The 21,269-nt window shown below is 31.9% G+C and overlaps 1 protein-coding gene across 1 annotated transcript; it reads left to right on the top strand.

The window, feature by feature from the left end:
- Positions 1-536: 536 nt before the first annotated feature.
- Positions 537-19,073, top strand: LOC143072911 (uncharacterized). The gene is made up of 7 exons (XM_076248077.1): positions 537-656; positions 6,091-6,135; positions 9,060-9,147; positions 12,485-12,603; positions 13,285-13,364; positions 18,331-18,392; positions 18,863-19,073. The coding sequence occupies exons 1-7, from the start codon at positions 623-625 to the stop codon at positions 18,915-18,917; spliced, it is 483 nt and encodes a 160-aa protein (XP_076104192.1). The 5' UTR covers positions 537-622; the 3' UTR covers positions 18,918-19,073.
- The last annotated feature ends 2,196 nt before the right edge of the window (positions 19,074-21,269 follow it).

The following is a 21,269-nucleotide window of genomic DNA, read 5'->3' as shown; positions in this document are numbered from 1 at the left end:
CATAAAAAACATTAAAACAGTCTAAGATGTATACAACATGTAATACATTGTTGAATCTCACACATAGCATACAATAAAAAATTGAGCAGCAAATTTAAAATGAGGTATAAAAGCATGTTTTACCGATATAAAAGTTTTTTTGTTTTTCTTTTAATTCAGACAGGAACATATATATTAACAGTTAGATATACTGTTCCCAGATTTAGATTAAAATGTAGTTACTGTTTAGATAAATATATTACTTTTTATAAAAATTAAATCACAAAAGTTCAGTACTATGGTATACGCTTCGAGATCTATAAATTTCAAAGAAAAAAATCGACATCGACGACATTGATTACCAATTTTTTAGAAACTAAAATTTCAATTTATTAGATTTCATGTAGAAATGATTTCAACAAAGAAAATTGTAGTTTAAATGTTGCAATTCATCATAGATTCTTAGATTGCAAGTAAATAAAGGCATATTTAAAGAATTTGATATTACTGTCAGACGCTAAATCCGGAAATATTTCAGGGTTGCGGGTATCGGTTTTTGATTACCCATGCATCCGACACATCCGTTCATAAACAAGAGGTTTCTTTTTATTTCACATTTTCAGAGATACACAACCAATAAAGAATGCCAAGAAGTCGATCTCGATCTCCAAGAAGAGGTAATATTACCGTTGTCCACACTCATCGAGAGAAGCTCTACTGTGATTGTCGAGTTTGACATATTTATACTTTGTTATTGCTAGGATTTCAAAATCCGTAACAGGAGAGCGCCATGCTTTTCGATACGTAATTACTTCGTCTCCTCTGTGACTTGAACACAAAACCTGTGTGTCTTAAGGCAATGCTCTAACTAACTGAATCCGGGTCCGTGCGCCCTGATTCTGGTTCGCCCTAGTTTCTGTTCGCCCTAATACCTGTTTGCCCCGAGTCCGTTCGCTCTGATTTTATTTTTTAGTATAGTGTTGCGTTGTGTGTATATAATTGAATGTGTTGAAGTCAGTCTACAATTTCGCCTATTATTTACGATGTTCATGTTAACTTGTCTAAAGCTAGCTGCTATACTAAGTTATCAGTTTCAGTACATTTCAGGACTACAAGATATTGTGACTTCAAGGTATTTAGGACTAAGTTTGTATCTGTATGTAATTATGTTACTAGGAAATATAAGTTTCTGTGAATTTCAGCACTGCATTGTATTTTTAAATGTAAAACAACTGAAGACTAAATTATTTGTATGTAATTATTCTAATTTGAATATGTTGAAGTTTACATTCACCGAATATTTATTTATGATGTATTCTGTGGTACTGCTATTAGGAAATAAGTTTCTCGGAATTTCAGCACTACATTGTATTTTTAAATGTAAAACAACTGAAGACTAAGTTGTTGTCTTGCTGCTACGAGGATAAGTTTCTGTGAATTCAAAGACTACAAAGTATTTGACATAAAACAAGACAATTTATATAACAATCAGTGATATCAAAGGTTTCAAATGACACCTAATCGGCAATCAAAATTCAATCAACAGTAATTAAAAGTAATTATAAAATAAAGTGTAACAATGCAGCCAAAAATTTTATTTAATTAATATAAATTTCAAAAATGAATTTGGCAAATATTCTGTATTTAACTTTTAATAGATATACATAAATTTTAATATATATAATTATATTTCCTTCATTGATGTAACATATACATATTATAAATGAATATAGGGCGAACGAACCCAGGGCGAACGGACTATCATGGCGAACAAACTCAGTGCGAATGAACCTAGGGCGAACAGGTAATCAATGCGAACGATCCCGATACCTAACTAACTGAACATTTGTCATTTGATAAGGGAACCAATCCTGTCACACATGATAATTTATCTGAGCATGCCAATTTTTAGTCCAAATAATTAAGCGGTTTCAATATGGCTTTATTTGATAAGGGAAACAATCCTGTCACAAATGATAATTTACCTGAGCATGCCAATTTTTAGTCCAAATAATTATGCCGTTTTAGTACGGCTTTTTGATACAAAATTTGGACGCCTTCCTGAAGTCACAGCAAAATCAAAAATAGCCTTTCTAGATGGCACAATTGTTTGGACAAACCAATTTTATGAAACCTTGCATCTGTGTTTTTTTTTTATCTTCATTGGATACGATGTCATATCCTCAGACATTTAATCATTCAGCTTGCTGTTTGGTGTTGCCCAAGGTTCTGTGTTGAAGACCGTATATCGGCCTGTGGCATAATAGCTATATATAAAGTCAACCAGTTCCAACCCATGGCCGCTTACCAGAAGAAGAAAAAAGAGAAGACCAATATCTGCAAGGTAGTTTTTGATGAAGCTGAAGTCTTATCAACTTGAAACTAAGTACACATGTTTCCTATGATACGATCTTTACAATGTTAATGCCAAATTAGAGTTTTTGCCCCAATTCCATGGTCCACCATAGAGAATGGTAGTGCGAGTGGGGCATCTGTGCACAATGGACACATTCTTTTCTAAAATACTAATTGTGATTTGGATGTAGAGTTGTCTCATTGGCACTCATACCACATATTATATCTACAAATGTAAATGTATGTACAATGTACTACATGTACATTGCATGTGTATCAAGGTTAATACATGTACATTCTTTATAATTTTGGACTTCCTTTACAATTTCTGTGATCAACTAAGCTAGTTCTTCAGCACATTTTATCTTTGTAAAGCTATAGCAAGGTAGAAGTTTCCAAAATTTAATTGTATTTGGTAGGAAGCTGAATTTCAAGGTGGAGGCTAAGGGCTTGGTTAAATTTCAGAGAAAGTGATACTATACATGTACATAACAGGCTATTATTTAAACTTGGAATTATTATTTATTATGGAATTTTCAAAATTTCTTGTGCTGGAAATTTCTAATAAATTCCATGTTCATTCTGTACTGCATTGGTCTGTGCTGCACACAACACTTTCTTTTACAAAGAAGATAGTACATTTTCAATAGAATGTACTGTGCCGCGCACAACACTGTCTATACAAAATACATTATATGTAAAGTGTAATGAACCACTCAAAACATTATTATACCAAATACACATGGAATTTATTAAATATTTCCAGCACAGAAAATTTAGCAAATTCCATAATTAAAAATAATTCCAAGTTTAAATAATAGCCTGTTACATGTTCTTTGTTGTTCTTAGTGGTCATGGCGATTATCTGTTGGTTGTTTGGCTAGATACTACATGTATTTGCAATATGTATTCAGGCTGATTACACAGAGCCCTCTTATCACCAATAAAATCTGTCTGCTTTCGAAATTGATTATAAAACATGCTCCTTGGGCCATAAAAAGAATAGGTTTGTTTGCCCTAACACTACATACCCAGAAAAAAGCTGCCTACTCCAAATCTTTTATTGTCTTGATTTGAAGAAGTTTTTTTTTTTAATCAGATATGCATGAAGACTAATAAACATACGTAACTTCAAATTTTTTTTGTGTGAAAAAAGCAGAAAATGCCTACCTACCTACCCACTGTCTCAACCTTTGGGTAGGGTTTGGGCAAACCAAAATTTTTTTAAGTGTGGCCTTGTTGATATTTTAACCTGAAATAGACAATTTTAAGAAGTATTGGCCATACATTGTATATATACATATGGTTCAGATAGAACTACAATGTTTGATGTTTAAACAGTTCTATGGTCAAACAGAATCAGCTGTGATTCATGACTTTAAAAAATGCCCTTGAAAGAATTCAGTAAAATCAGAGAACTATATACTAGTGCTGAATTTTTATGCCTCACCTACAAAAATAGAGGGGCATTATGTTTTCTGGTCTGTGCATCTGTCTGTCTGTTCGTTCGTTTGTCCATCTGTCCCACACTTCAGGTTAAGGTTTTTGGTCAAGGTAGTTTTTGATGAATTTGAAGTCCGATCAACTGGAAACTTAGTACACATATGCATGTTCCCTATGATATGATCGTTCTCATTTTAATGTCAAATTATAGTATTAACCCCAATTTCACTGTCCAATGAACATAGAAAATGATGGTGCAAGTGGGGCATCTGTGTTTAAACACACTCTTGTTTTAACATATTCTTACATACATTTGTACATGTACAACTTACATGAATGAATACAAATATCCAGGGTTTCTGCTGGTGATCGCCATTTTAAAAAGTTGTGGCAATTAAAATCCATTATTTGTGAAAGAATTTGGTGAAAAAATTATAACCATTTGTCTTAGCCATCTTGTTAACTTTTTTCGGGTTTCTCGGATTTGCCTAATCAGACATTACTTGGAATTCACCTTGACTTGTTATGATTTTGACAAAAATCAATAATCAGCTGATTGCATTTTATAGCTGTAGGCAACAATGGACTAATTAATAAAGGTGTGGATTGTAAAACTGTGATTGTATTATTTTACAAAATGATTTGCATGAATGGCGTCACATGTCACTTAAAGGATTTATTTACAACTTTGCAACACACGTGTTGGAAGAAAAGTTTAACAACTTCTCTTTTTCTATTAACAATCAATGGTCCAGAAAATAAAACTGTTGTTATGATGAAACTGTTCAAAAGCAAGAAAAATCTCCAACTTTAAACTTTATCCTTCAATTTTGATAGAAGTAATTGATTTGGAGTGGGTACACATGTTTCAAGAATAGTTTGACGTCTCAACTTTTTTCTTTATACATGTATGATTGTCCTGAAAAGAAAACTATTGCTACAATGAAATATATTCAGTATTAAGAGAAATCTCTGACTTTATTGTCTTTATCTTTCATCTAGATGTGAAAATATATATTTGATAAACTTATTGAAGATGAATCTCATCTTCCCAAAAGTCACAAGTGATAATTTCATGATCTACATGTATATTGCAATTTTTACAGTATGTTTTGAAAAGTAAATGTGTTTGTTCATTACTACATTGATTAAAAAATGAGAAGAGTAGAACCATCATAGACAACAATTGGGCAAACTGCTATTTTTTGGTTAGATAGAAAGAAAGTGTTAAAGAAAAATATGTTGTTTAGTTGGTGAAAATAAAATTGAAAGTGGTGAAAAATATATTGTTTTGGAGAAAGGGGCGGCGAAAACGAAAATTGACCCAGGTGTAATCCTGAAATGTGTACCTGTATGTAAATGTAGATGTAGCAAGGATGAAAAGTCAAACCATTACAAATAATGGCTGATACTGACAGGATGGACTACTCTTGTTTAATTTACAACCTTATTGATACAAATGTGTTAATAAAGTAATACATTGTACTAATTATGTCACTTAATAAATGTTTATTTTAATGTACAATATGTAAGTTTAAAAAAAAAAACAAGCTAAGAAACTTGAAGGACATATATGTGTTCTCACAAACATGACTTTGCCACATTTTCTATGTGTCTCGAAAGTCAGGAACCTGTCATGATCATTCAGTGGTATTTTAAGTTGCTGTCTGTCATATTTGTTTTTTTCCTATTTTTTTTCAACATGAATTAGGACTTTTGGTTTCTTGTAATTCTTTGACATTTTGTCATGTCAGGGGTTTTTGTAGATTGCTAGTCTATATTGTATCACAACCTAATCTTACAAAGCTTCTTACATCCACATCTCTGGTGGATATATAGTTGTCTGACTCTCCTGAGCGTTTAACCACATTCTTATTTGTATATGGATACTAGTACTGATAAAAAAAATATTTGCAATATTTTCATATTCAATTTTAGACTTTATATTATAAGGGATTCTTCATAAGAAATAACATGAAGTTATATACTATTGTATAAGACTACGATACTTAACCATGGAGACATCTAATAAATACTAAAGCATGAATATGTATAATAATTATAAAAAAATTAAAAATACAGTTATGAGAGCATTTGCTTCTTGTATAAAGTCTTGGATTGAAGAAGCTGTACAGAGGTTTTCTCAAAGCAATTTGTTTAATTGTCTTGTGTTTTTATGCGTCAATTAGTTTCAGTATGCATTGAATGCATATGTTACAAGGGAAATCACCCAATGAAATTTAAAGAATATTGCATTTGATACTGAAGTTATTTCCCTTTCTCTGCTTATTTTATTTATTATTATGATTTCAGAAAGAAAAAGATCAAGATCTAGAGACAGAGACAGAGAACGACATCGTAAGAATTTTGAGTTAATAAAAGTTAAACTGAAATTACTGACCTAATATATATATTAAGTTTTGTAAAATTGTAACAACAAATTGTGACATGTATGGCCCATTGGATACCCCATATCTGTTCTGTTCTATTTTATTTGTGTTAAAAGTTTTTATGTAATATTTAAAGCTCACAATTATATCTTTTACGGTAAGTATACTATCTATTTATACTAAATATATTATTGCTCAGAGTATTTTTCGTGCCAGTCATGCTTCAGTGATTCCCTAAATAGTAAACTAAATTTTTGCTTTGAAAAGTGGGGTGGGGGGGGGGGGGTCCAGGCCTCAATCTGTATCTGTTTAAGGTAGTTCGGGGGTTTTTAAATTTTCGCGCCGTCTGCGTATATAGACATTAAGCTTTACAGTATGAAATAATGAGCAACTTCTGTCATTTATTTTGCTCTGAAAATTCAATCAAAGTGTTTTTTGGTCAATTTTTCCTATATTTCCATATAACCTATTTGCACTCATTTTCAGAGGTCAAAATATCTCTTAGATGGCCGGTGACCCCCATTTTTTTTGCATTTTTTCATTTACAATACTTCAATGTTAAATTTCAGAAAGTAAAAGAAAATTCTGTCATTTTTGTCGAGCCTGCGACTTTTGTCGCAGAAAGCTCGACATATGGATAGTGATCCGGCGGCGGTGGCATTAGCTAACTTCTTAAAAGCTTTATATTTTAGAAGGTGGAAGACCTGGATGCTTCATACTTTGTATATAGATGCCTCATGTTACGAAGTTTCCGTCAGTCACATGTCCAATGTCCTTGACCTCATTTTCATGGTTCAGTGACTACTTGAAAAAAAAGTTAAGATTTTTTGTAATGTTAAATTCTCTCTTATTATAAGTAATAGTACTATATTTGGTATGTGCGTACCTTGCAAGGTCCTCATGCCCGTCAAACAGTTTTCACTTGACCTCGACCTCATTTCATGGATCAGGGAACAAGGTTAAGTTATGGTGGTCAAGTCCATATCTTGGATACTATAAGCAATAGGTCTAGTATATTCGATGTATGGAAGGACTGTAAGGTGTACATGTCCAACTGGCAGGTGTCATCTGACCTTGACCCCATTTTCATGGTTCAGTGGTTATAGTTAAGTTTTTGAGTTTTTGTCTTTTTTTCTAATACTATATGAATAGGTCAACTATATTTGGTGTATGGAAATATTTTATGATCTATATATCAGTCGCGCAGGTTTTATTTGACCTTGACCTCATTTTCATGGTTCATTAAACAGTGTTAAGTGTTTGTGTTTTGGTCTGTTTTTCTTAAACTATAAGCAACAGGTCAACTATATTTGTTGTACGGAAGAATTGTTAGCTGTACATATCTGCCTGGCATGGTTTATCATGTTTATCTGACCTTGACATCATTTTCATGGTTCATTGGTCAATGTTTAGTTTTCTTGGTTGATGTTAAGTTTATGTGACAGTTGTAATAAAGCTTTATATTTAGGACTATCAACATAAAATCAATGATTAGGAAAGAAGGCGAGACATTTCAGCGTGTGCACTCTTGTTTTTCTATACCCCTGAACTACCTTAATACAGTATCCTGTACTTTGTGCAAACAGATATGCTATAGCTATAGCTGTTAAATGCTGTGTCTTTTGGTCTCTTGTGAAGAACTTTCTTATTGGCAATCATACCACATCTTTTTTATGTGTCATTAAACAACTTCAAACTTTTCCAGCCCCCAGATTATCAATTTTATTTTATATATGACACTGTTGAATTATTCCAGGGATTAATAATTTTGAGGCACATTATCATTATTATATCATGGCACCTTTCCAAATTAATATATTATACATTGTATAAGTAAATAATAAGTTGCATGGGAAGTGTAACTCCACCTCATGGTGCCTTTTAATTTTATTGTTAAATATGTATTGAAAAATGTTGTCTTTTCTCTTTCATTAAAAAGCAGATGTGAAATGCACAGAATAGCCATAATTCATAATTATAAAATGATTGATTTAAATGTTTATACTTATAACGAAAAGACCACAATTAACTTTTGATATGCCTATCACCATGACTATAATTTACATATACATTTAATTTCAATGGAGTATTAAGAGGAAGATCTCTTTAAGATATGTCTACTTTTGAACACCTGCCTCTCCCCAGAAATTACTAATTACACCATTCTATAAGATATATTTTTGTACTAAGCTGTTATTAATATATTTGATATGATTTATTGGTTTGTTTTAAATTTTATCATATGCACCATGTAGGTCTTATCTTCTTTTGTTGGTTGTTTAGTTTTATTCCTTGTGTTCATTTCTCAATTTGAATTGCACATTTGGCTTTGTTTTCAACCAAGCAAGTTAGATATATATGTCAAACAATTTTATTTAAGTATTTGATGATTTTTTTGTTTTTTTATAGGAGTGTAAAAGTGAGCACATTTCTAGTGAAGCATAGAAGAGCTTCATACAAAAAATGTGTGCACATTCAACACAATTACACCCTGTATCATTACGAAAAAGAAGCATGTAAGAAAAAAATAAAACACTTTTTTGTATGAGGTTGAAACTAGCATGGGGAAGGGCTAGGTTCTACCGAGTACAAAAAAGTTTATATTTTTATGACATTGATCTAATATTGTTTTTATACTGCAACTTAAACTAATACATTGATAGCTTTTCAATCATAACACAGATATCAAACTTATTTTCCTTTAATGAACCCCTGATTGTGTAGAAAGTGTTCCATGATGAAATTGACATTATACAAAATATAGCTATGTTACTATATTTAGGAAATAAACACAACTAGTTGCAGTATAAAACTTTTGTAGTGGCTAACCCAACCAACATTATAGAATTATATGAAAATTCTACATGATGTTTATATTTCTGTATAATATAGGTCACAGAAGCAGATCAAGGTCTCCAAGAAGACGATCACCAAGAAGAGAGCGAGAGAGACACAGATCAAGATCTGCATCACCTAAAAGGTTGATAAAAGATAGCTATGTACAGTATCAAGTTTTTAGGCAGTTAAGCTGCCTTTTGCGAGCACCCTAGATTTGTGTTCTACCCAATAAATTCTGAAATAAGTGCCATTGTTATTATCTAGCTGGATATTATGTTATTTATAACTAATTTAACAGTTTTTTCATACTTTTAATTCTGGATTACAAAAAGTAGGACCTAAAAAACCTTAAATGATTGTCGAATCACCCAAAAGTTTTGAAGTTGCAAATAGGAAGTAGAGCACATTAGTAATCCTTAATGTAGTTTATTATCCCCTGAGCTTTTGGCTAAGATGTCAAAGAACAAATGTATGAAATATTAAAGCGCCGAAAATCTCTAAAGACAAGTAGTTTAGATTTCCCAATTGGCAAAAGTCGTAGAAATATTGTTTGTTGTCAATACGTAGTCAACTACATCAGTAGTCTATTAAAATAAGTTCAATTGTTCATGCTGTTGGCGGCAATTTAAAATTGGAAGACGAAATTTTCGTATCTTTTCAATTTGGAGGCTAGGGGTTCAAATTAGCAGTGGTGCAAGGTCCTCCACCTTCCACTTTTGCAGTCAGACTTTCGTCTTGGTTACTAGCTACGCCCAACATGCCCGACGGACGTCGACTTTCCACTTGAAAGAAAATAAAAAATAAATTTGCAAACCTTTTTACCAATGTCTCCAAATAAACGATCTCAAAACTTATTTTCATCATTATTATTCATGACAGCGATGTTCATTTTGTTCAACTGCTAGCTTTATACAGAAAATCGCCGACAAAAAATGTGTAAATTTGAGTAAAATCGTATCTGACTGATAAAAACAACATTGAAAACAAAATGGATGCCGTGAGATTTTTACAATTTCGGATCCGATTCGGGAAGCGGATAAGGGTAAATCTGGTTTTGGCGATCAACTAAAAAAAATCCAGACAGGTGACAAAATACATCTATGCATGGTAAATAAATATAAACACTAGAATTGAAAACCAAAATATATGTAAAAGAAAGTAAAAGCAGAAAATATATATGTTTGAGAACTTGGAAAAGGTCAAGATCCCCACCCATAAACTATATATATTCATGTATGGGACAATATAACAAATCAAATGAAATATAAGGGTCTCCCTGGGGGTCACCCCAACCCCTCCTATTTTAGAACTTGGAAGCGGTCAAGATCCCCACCCCTAAACCATATATATTCATGTATGGGACAATATAAAAAATCATATGAAATATAAGTGAAGTTCTTGGGGCAACTCTACCCCTTCCAGGGGGAGTCCCTCAGGTCACTGTACACCATCCTGTTTGAGAACTTGGAAACAGTTGGGATTCTCATCCCTTAACCCTTTATACTCATGTATGGGACAATATAACAAATCAAATAAAATATAGGGGGAGTCCCTGCGGTCACCTCACCCCTCCCTCCTGTTTGAGAACTTGGAAACAGTCGAGATCCCCACCTCTAAATTAAATGAAATATAGGGGAGTCCCTGCGGTCACCCCACCCCTCCTGTTTGAGAACTTGGAAACAGTCGATATCCCAACCATTAAATTAAACCATATATATTCATGTATGTGACACAAGAACTAATTAAATGAAATACAGGGAGAGTCCTTATGGTCACCCTACTCCCTCCTGTTTGATAACTTGGAAACAGATGAGATCCCCACCCCTCAACCATATATATTCATGTAGTGGACAATATAGCAAATCATATGAAATCACTGGGGTCACCCAACCCCCTCCTGTTTGAAAACTTGATAACGGTAGAGATCCCCACCCCTAAACCATATTTATTCATGTATGGGACAATATAAAAAATCAAATGAAATATAGGGATAGTCCCTAGGGTGACCCCACCCCCTCTTGTGTGTGTTTTGAGAGCTTGTAAAAGATTGAGATACCAAATTCTAAACCATATTCATTCCTGTTTGTCATTTCAAAAAGATTGAAAGACATACAAGGTCAATCTCATAGGCGTCACATATATGCATATCACTTTGCTAGACCTAACCAAAGTGTACTAGACTGCCCAATGTCAGGTGACTATGAATGAATAATAATGGGAGCTTTGTTTGGGAGACTTTGTAACAGCATTATGTTACAATTATTTCTTGTTTATAATTAAATTTTATTGATGGAAAATAATGAGTGGGTTTAAAGAATTTATCTTTATTATATTTTGAATTATATCTGGTCCTATAAAAAATTTCATTTTAATATGGCTCATTTTAAAGAAAACATATCTTTCAAGCCCAAGAATGTTTGACCAACTGTTTTATAATTACCTGTCATTGTATTCCAAATTTAGACATCATGGACTTGGGGTGAAGGTGGGGGTCATTTACATTTACTATGGGCAGGTCAGTCAGACCTCACCTTTGATCCCTGTAGTAGTAAACATTTGTCTGATTTGTGTCTCATAACTTTTATGCTGTAGAACACAAACTGGGTTTTCTTTCCAGGGAAGCAAGTCCATTCATACTTTTACAAGCTCGTACTAAAGTCAACTTGAACTACCAACAGTCAACGAATACCAACGTTTACTATCAACTATAGAACAACTGCAATCATTGCGAACTTGTTCCACTGCAGACTCATGACCATGAAAAAAATATAGTTGATATATGCATTGCTTTTGATAATATATGAATTATTTGCCTTAATGATTAATTCTTTAAATGAACATAAATGTACAATATGTTTAATGTTTGTTCTTTTAAATCTTTAAAAAAAATTTAAGCAACATTGCCACAGTTTCATAATTATGTTTGTCTTGGGTTTTTTGTTAACTGCCTACAGTGCTTACAGTGCTTGGATTTTTTTTTTAACAGTTTATCAGTACCCATTAAAGTCATAAAGCATACTTTGGTTGTGAAAAAAAATCACATCTTTAATACTATTTACCAATATAAAGCTATGTACCAAATCTAAAATCAAGTTTAATAAACAGTTGCATTGAGATACATTTGTATGTCAGGATATTGTAAATCTAACACTCTGTAGAAATGTTGAGGGCAGATAGTGTACTGTTTCCATGGACATGATGTTAGAGTAAAGGCAATCAAAATGGATATATAATACTGCAATTTCATATCTTTCCTACATATCTTTTAATCCAGTTTTTAATTACTAAACAGATTTATTTCTAGACAAGAATGTAAAAAATACAATACAGAACAAGAAAAGGAACTTTATATTTTTTTAATTTGACGTTGGAGTTTATATTTTGACATGAATTTAGCTAACAAAAGTATATATTTTGACCTGAATTTATCTAACTATGCATATCTGTAATAATTTTATTTTATTGTTTATATTTTTAAGTATTCACAAACGAGAAAAAGAGAGACATGAACCTCCACCTAGTACTACTTCTAGTAGTCATGGTAGTAGTAGTAGTGATAGTAGACCACCAAAACAGCCTCAAGCTCCAAAAATAACAGGTAATACTTTATTGAATGTACATGATTATTTCTAGAACATGCAAGTTGACACCATTTAGAACTCTCAGCTCCACAAAATTGGCTTTTTATGGCATTTCTTGCATTATATATATCATAGATAGACCTATATATAAAATATGAAGATATGAGACAACTATCCAACAGGGTCCAAATGACATGGACATCAGCAATTATAGATCAATGTAGGGCCTTCATCAATGAGCAGAATCCCATACTGTATAGTCAACTATGACATGAACAATTCAAATAAATAAAAACATCAACCAAATATACAGAAAAGTTTTTGTACGTACAAAAAAAGGATTGTTTCATTTATGGTTCAACATGGGTTTTTTTTAGCTTAATATGAATGAATTGACATGTGGATTACTTTGGTATAAATTATTGAGACAGGAATCATGCAACACAATAAAATCATTAAGTGTTCTAACTATTTAGGTTCACACTAAGCTAGCAGTAACTATATGTCAAGCTCTACATTGCCTCAAGTTTAGACAAATTTTGAATAAGATTAACAAAATCTACTTTAGATCTGCAATATTCCATTTTATTCCTTTTCTACACTCACTTTCTACAGAAAGAGTTAAAATCCTGAAATCTGTCTCTATAATCATGGTGACAAAACATATGTCCCATTATCATATATTCATATCCTTACAGCACAGGAATTAAAAGGGATGTCGGAAGAAGAGGTGCAGATGGCCAAGTTAATGGGATTCGCATCATTTAATACAACTAAGGTACATTACATAAACTTAAAGCATGTTATTGCATTTCATAATATAGTTCAACAATATCTTTATAATAAGTTTCCATTATTATATACCTCATATTTTCTAGGTCCCCTTTGGTTACATAGATATTTATGTGTTTTGGTCTAAACATTCTGATTTTCAAATGTTTGGGTTTAAAGGTTTTTGACTGAAGACTGTATGAGGTTGAGTTGACATGTTTTGTGTGGAATTCTGACAGATTTTTCCAAATTCATGTCATTATCAGGCACAATGTAATGACCTCTCTGTCAACTCTTTTTTTTATCAAAACATTATATTACTTCTCTATGAAATGAGTGTTTGAAAAGCATAGATGAACATTCTTGATTTTTTAAATAGTTATCTCCCTTAACCCAGATCCTACACCTCAATATACACATTTCTATACAATTAATAGTACATGTTTCAAAATCTTTTTTCATGTAAATCACATTTTTCATAAGTGGATGATTGTCATGGGGAGGGCTACCTTTTAAAATATTAAAATAAAGGGAAAATTGGAGTGAGATCTGATGATTGTTTTAATGAAAAAAAAAATCACTTAAGAATTCAAAAATTCTTTAAGCAAAATTGCTTAAACAATTCAAAATTATACAAATTAACAAAGTATACAAGATATTATGGCTACAACTCTACATGCATACATATTAGACAGTCTGTGAACATTACATTAATGTAAGCCTGAGAAAACATGAGATGCAAACAAAGACAGTCCATCAATTGAAGAACATCAAATAGAAAAATGTGAAAGAGCATCAATAATTTACATCTGTCTGAAATGATGACCACTTCTACAAATGTAAGACACATATGTCAAACCAAATAAAAATGATCCACATCTAAGAAAGAGTGATGTGTGTACTTGAGTGCTTTGTTATGATATTTCTCTTTCTTTACGTTACCATGGTTTCCATTTGTGGTTGTTGCAGTTATATTCATTGTTAAAAATAACTGGCCATTGGCCCGAAGGTGGTAACTTACCTGTGAAAGTAAGAAATATCCAAACTAGGACATCAAATATTTCTTTTGTTTTCTATCTTGCCTAAACTGATAACCTTCATTTTGTCCTGCCTTCCATGATCTGCCATGTTAGTCACATGATGTGAGACTTATAAGGTATTACTAATCGATGGCAGCTACAGGGTAAACTATTTGTGTAAATCTTTATATTTCAGAAGGTAGAAAACCTGGATGCTTCATAACTTGTATGCAGATACCTTATGTTACAAAGTTCATGTCTGTGAATTGTTCAATTTCCTTGTCCTTATTTTTATTGTTCATTTACAGCTTAAAAATAAAATTGTTTTTTTATGTTTTGTGAATTTCTTACTTATTATTATGAATAATAAGGATAATCATATTTGGTTTATGGGTTTCTTGTAACATCTACAAGTCCGATAGACAGGGTTAATCTGACTTTGACATCATTTAATGGATCTTAGATCAGGGTTACAGTTAAGTGATGAAGGTGGCTCAGGTGTCTTCCTCCATCTTGGATTTTGAAGAAGCAGATAACTTTGGTCTAGATATTTGATGAAATGTGCAAATTTTGAGAGTTGTATGTAATTTATGTAAAAGGCTTTTGATTTAAATATAGAAAATTGTGTGTTTTATCATAATTACAGCTGTAATTTCTCAAAAACACCTTGTTTGTGTTTGGGTGTCCCCATTCTTTGTTTTTATACGACCGCAAAAATTTTAATTTTTCGTCGTATATTGCTATCACGTTGGCGTCGTCGTCTGCGTCGTCGTCGTCGTCCGAATACTTTTAGTTTTCGCACTCTAACTTTAGTAAAAGTGAATAGAAATCTATGAAATTTTAACACAAGGTTTATGACCACAAAAGGAAGGTTGGGATTGATTTTGGGAGTTTCGATCCCAACATTTTAGGAATTAGGGGCCAAAAAGGGCCCAAATAAGCATTTTCTTGGTTTTCGCACAATAACTTAAGTTTAAGTAAATAGAAATCTATGAAATTTTGACACAAGGTTTATGACCACAAAAGGAAGGTCGGGATTGATTTTGGGAGTTTTGGTTTTAACAGTTTAGGAATTAGGGGCCAAAAAAGGGCCCAAATAAGCATTATTCTTGGTTTTCGCACAATAACTTTAGTTTAAGTAAATAGAAATCAATGAAATTTAAACACAAGGTTTATGACCACTAAAGGAAGGTTGGGTTTGATTTTGGGAGTTTTGGTCCCAACAGTTTAGGAATAAGGGGCCCAAAGGGTCCAAAATTGAACTTAGTTTGATTTCATCAAAAATTGAATAATTGGGGTTCTTTGATATGCCGAATCTAACTGTGTATGTAGATTCTTAATTTTTGGTCCCGTTTTCAAATTGGTCTACATTAAGGTCCAAAGGGTCCAAAATTAGACTTAGTTTGATTTTGACAAAAATTGAATCCTTGGGGTTCTTTGATATGCTGAATCTAAAAATGTACTTAGATTTTTGATTATTGGCCCAGTTTTCAAGTTGGTCCAAATCGGGTCCAAATTAAACTTTGTTTGATTTCATCAAAAATTGAATAATTGGGGTTCTTTGATATGCCCAATCTTACTGTGTATGTAACGTAGATTCTTAATTTTTAGTCCCGTTTTCAAATTGGTCTACATTAAAGTCCAAAGGGTCCAAAATTAAACTAAGTTTGATTTTAACAAAAATTGAATTCTTGAGCTTTTTTGATATGCTGAATCTAAACATGTACTTAGATTTTTGATTATGGGCCCAGTTTTCAAGTTGGTTCAAATCAGGATCCAAAATTATTATATTAAGTATTGTGCAATAGCAAGAAATTTTCAATTGCACAGTATTCAGCAATAGCAAGAAATCTTCAATTGCACAGTATTGTGCAATAGCAAGAAATTTTCAATTGCACGTATTGCGCAATAGCAAGAAATCTTCAATTGCACAGTATTGTGCAATAGCAAATATTTTCAATTGCACAGTATTGTGCAATAGCAAGAAATATCTAATTGCACAATATTGTGCAATAGCAAGAAATTTTCAATTGATTGGAGTTATCTTTCTTTGTCCAGAATAGTAGTTGAATCAACTTAAATCATTGTTTTATACAATATACAATGTATGTTCACTTTTACTACCAACTGATAAATTAAAACAATCTTTACCATTCAGTGATAACAAGCACCTTTTGTTACATTTTAATATTTTATGATGTATTTAAATGAGTAGTTATTGTTGCAAACTCCATTAGAAATTTGAATTGAGATCAGTTTTGGAAAAAGGGAAAGGGGGATGTGAAAAAAAAATGGGGGGGGGGGGGTTAAATTTTTCTCATTTCAGATTTCATAAATAAAAAGAAAATTTCTTCAAACATTTTTTTGAGAGGATTAATATTCAACAGCATAGTGAATTGCTCAAAGGAAAAAAAAAGTATTTTAAGTTCATTAGACCACATTCATTCTGTGTCAGAAACCTATGCTGTGTCAACTATTTAATCACAATCCAAATTTAGAGCTGAATCCAGCTTGAATGTTGTGTCCATACTTGCCCCAACCGTTCAGGGTTCAACCTCTGTGGTCGTATAAAGCTGCACCCTGCGGAGCATCTGGTTCTTATCTGAAAGCATGTTATAAGAGCAATCTTCTCACATTTCATCTGAAAGTTCTGATAGTATGTTTTCTTTTTATCACACAAAATTTGATTTTCCATGCATAATCTATACAAAATCTGACAACTTTCCACAACCTGTAGCGTGAAAATAAGTCCGGTGACCCATACTTTTTAATATATTTTTGAAAAAAGCTTTTAAAAAACTTCATTTTGACAAGTTATCAAAAAATTCTATAAATTTTAATTAAGACTCCCTAGCCATCTTAAGTGAGTTTCTCCAATACAATAAGGAGTTGGTCATCTATTATGTGTTGTATGGAATAACTGTAATGGGTGCATGTCAGTCTGGCAGGTTAAATCTGACCTTGAATTAATTCTATGGTTCATTGGTCAATGTTAAGTTTTTTATGGTTTTGTCTGTTTTCAAATACTATAAGCAATTGGTCAACTGGGGCAATATGCGCAATTGTTTCTACATAGGCGGTAATGGTAATGTTTTCTTTTCTAGCTCAGTCCATATCGTAAACTTGGATATGTATGATGGCTAGTTTCCAAGCTGAGACATTTTCACATATGTGGTTAAATTTTCAGGGTACAAAGTGTGATTCATTTTTCCGTGATGCGACTCCTTATGGTAAAAAATCCCTTTTTTCACACAATAATTTCTTTGAAAATTTAATACTTTGAATACATTTAATAACCCCATAGTTTTTACATATTTATTCTATGGTCCTCTACTTTCCAGATCAACACAAATGGTTAGGTTCAGCCACTTGTAAAAAATTGAAACATGTCCAATATCACAACACAGACTGTTTTTCAATTATCATAAGCAATAGATCAATTGTAATTTGTGTTGAAAAATTGTTAGGTGTATATGTCTGTCTGACATAAAATTGAGAATGGAAATGGGGAATGTGTCAAAGAGACAACAACCCGCCCAAATAAAAAACAACAGCAGAGGGTCACCAACAGGTCTTCAATGTAGCGAGAAATTCCCGCACCCGGAGGCGTCCTTCAGCTGGCCCCTAAACAAATATATACTATCTGACAGCATTTATCTGACCAGATTTTTTGAGATGTTTCTAGTTAAACCTTTTTTTTTTTAAAGATTTTATCATAAATCAATGGTCTGTAAAGCAGGTGAGACATTTCAGCGTGTTCAATCTTGTTTAAAACTATTTTCTATAAATAATAAGTAATCTTATACAAGACACTGGTGTCATGTGTATTGTCAAAGCTTCACTTCATAGAAAATATATACTAAAAGAAAATGTATTGGTGAATACAAGGAATGTTTCTGCTTATTGGCTATACATCTATATCAGTTATCTCTATAGTGTGTATTTATTTTTCAGAATAAAAAAGTTGATGGAAATGATTCTTATGCTGCATACTTACCAAAGAAAAGACGATATAGGTATGTTATCGTAATGTTAATCACTGTTATATTTATTAATAAGGTGTTGAAAAAAAGAGATATAGGAAGATGTGGTGTGAGTGCCAATGAGACAACTCTCCATCCAAATAACAATTTAAAAAAAGTAAACCATTATAGGTCAATGTACGTCCTTCAACACGGAGCCTTGGCTCACACCAAACAACAAGCTATAAAGGGCCCCAAAATTACTAGTGTTAAACCATTCAAACGGGAAAACCAACGGTCTAATCTATATAAAATAAAAAAACGAGAAATGAGAAACACGTATAAATTACATAAAAAACCGACAACCACTGTACATCAGATTCCTAACTTAGGACAGGTGCAAACATTTGCAGCGGGATTAAACGTTTTAATGGATCACTTAGAATCAAGTTATCCATTTTATTCATGATGCATGTTTTAATATTAATTTGAATCAAAATTTATCATTTATACATGTATTACAGGCAATACATGAATAGAAGAGGAGGATTCAATCGTCCTTTAGATTTTATTGCATGAGGAGTCCTTTAATTGTACAGAAGGAATGCAAAGTCTGGTTCTTTGCTTAAAAGTGGTGACAAGATCATGGATCAGAAAATGATTTTATTGTGACTTGTGTTGTAATACCATTGGGATTTTTTTTTATCGAAAAAAAAATGTAGAATTCAAATTGTTTGTAGATATACATTTAGAATTTTGGTTACTATTTTTTTTTATATACCTGTAAGGTTTGTGACCTACTTCATTTAAGTGCAGAAATGCAAAAGGACTTAATAATAATTTTATTTATTAAAAGTTGTGTAAGTGTATATATTTGTTGTGTTCAAGTTGTAGTTTTGTACTGAATTTTTGTAAAAATTATCATACATGATTGTATCACTTGGAGAAAGAGAGCTAGTTTCAAAATAATAATATTATTTCAAAGAGTCTTAAATTAAAATCTGTACAAAATTATGACTTGTATACCACATATATATATCACAACTTTAACCTCCACATACTCGGCTCTGTATGAATGACAAATGTTTGAGAGATAGGAATGTTGTTAGAGGCTGAATTTAAATACATCTTTTTATTGCTTTCACTGTTTCATTTATACTTTGGATAGTTGAAATGAGTTTTTTACAGAATATTTGAAATAGATTAAAGTAATGATGCCACTGTTAAAAAACACTACTATTTTCTTTTTTAGATGCCATGAATGTTATAATTTGTATATATTGTGATTTTCTTGGTAGAATTTTAAGAGTTGAGAAAGGATTTTATACCAACATGTACAAAACATGATAGTTAGAATAACTTGGATGTTTATTTTACCCCTTATTCAGGAAACTGCAATTTTAAAATCTTATAATAGAGATTTATTCACAGGGGAAATCACATGTTTATTTTTTAATATCTATTCTGAGTCCCTGTCCAATTTTAATGTTTTCCTGTTGTGAATGCTTTTGGAACCTTTGATTGTCTGGGTACACAAAAGTTAAGAATGACAAAAGTGTGATGGATATTATGAATGAGGCATTGTATATGTATTGTGAGAATAAATACATTATTGTAAAGGTATTAGCTATTTTAATTCTTCAGTCTGTATTTGTGAACGCTCATAATAAGCTTATTATTCTATATATGGTATGATTGTCAATGACACAGTTATTCATTAGAGTTCTAATACATTGATATATGCAATTATAGGTCACTGTATAACCTTTAACAATGAGAAACACCCATACTTTATAGTTCAATAAAAGGCCCTTACATGAAAGTTCGAAAATAATTCAAACAACATAATTAAGGCCTTATTTATTACAATACAATTTTAGAGAAACAATATGACAGACAACCACTGAATTACCTGCTCCTGTCATTGGTATAGCACATATAGAATGTAACAGGTTAAACATGATTGTAGGCGCTCAACTGTTCCCTAACCCTGATTGATTGTTTTCAATCATTTCCAATTAACATGTGTTTTGCAGGTGTCTTAAACATGGCTACAATTTCTATATTTATCTATTCATTTTACTATTTGCAAGTTTCATCAATGACAAATTTTCAATAACAAGTATATTCTTACTGTATAAGATTTTCAAATATTTTGGCCTTGCATCACTGAAGAGACATTAATTGTTGAAATGCACATCTGGTGCAGTAAAATTGGTACAATTCATGTTATAACCACCATTAGGTTGATACCTCTGCAGATGGACTGTGAGCCCTCAATGGTATAACTAGTTCAGTAACCAGACTCCAGTATTGTTCTGATATGAATTCACTGTTATTATCTGTTATAGGCCCTTTTGGTTGATCAGCTCTTCGAGGTTTGTATTAGGTTTGACCCACAGTATTACTGAAGATACACTCAAAAGTATAATAAAAAATAACCAAACTACGAGAAAAAAATCAAAATGGAAAGTCCGAAATCAAACAGCAAAATCAAAAGCTAAACACATCAAACGAATGGATAACAACGGTCATATTTCTGACTTGGTACAGGCATTTCTTATGTATAAAACTATTTAAATGCATATCTGTTATAGTAACACTGGCAAGGTTTATGCTATTCCAGGTTAAATAAGAAATTATGTCCTTAAATTATTTACTCTCATATATAGGAGTTATACTAGTATGTATAAAAATAAAGAAAAGTGGCACTATTGCCAATGATTGCCTATAATTAAAGAATAACATATGGAAATCTTAAGTTTTGAGCTTCTAGATGATTGTCAAAACAACAAAAAATTAATTATTGTCCAAGCTACAAACCCTAGTTTTTAAGTCACAGTCTTCCTTCATAAATTGTCTTAATTTTGTATCTAGAGTGGCAATACTGGACACATTCACTAGCAAACATATTTTGAACTGAAACAGTTT

The sequence above is a fragment of the Mytilus galloprovincialis genome, chromosome 4, assembly GCF_965363235.1.
Source record: "Mytilus galloprovincialis chromosome 4, xbMytGall1.hap1.1, whole genome shotgun sequence".
In the NCBI taxonomy this organism is placed as follows: Eukaryota; Metazoa; Mollusca; class Bivalvia; order Mytilida; family Mytilidae; genus Mytilus; species Mytilus galloprovincialis.
This window is presented reverse-complemented; position numbering and strand designations above follow the sequence as displayed.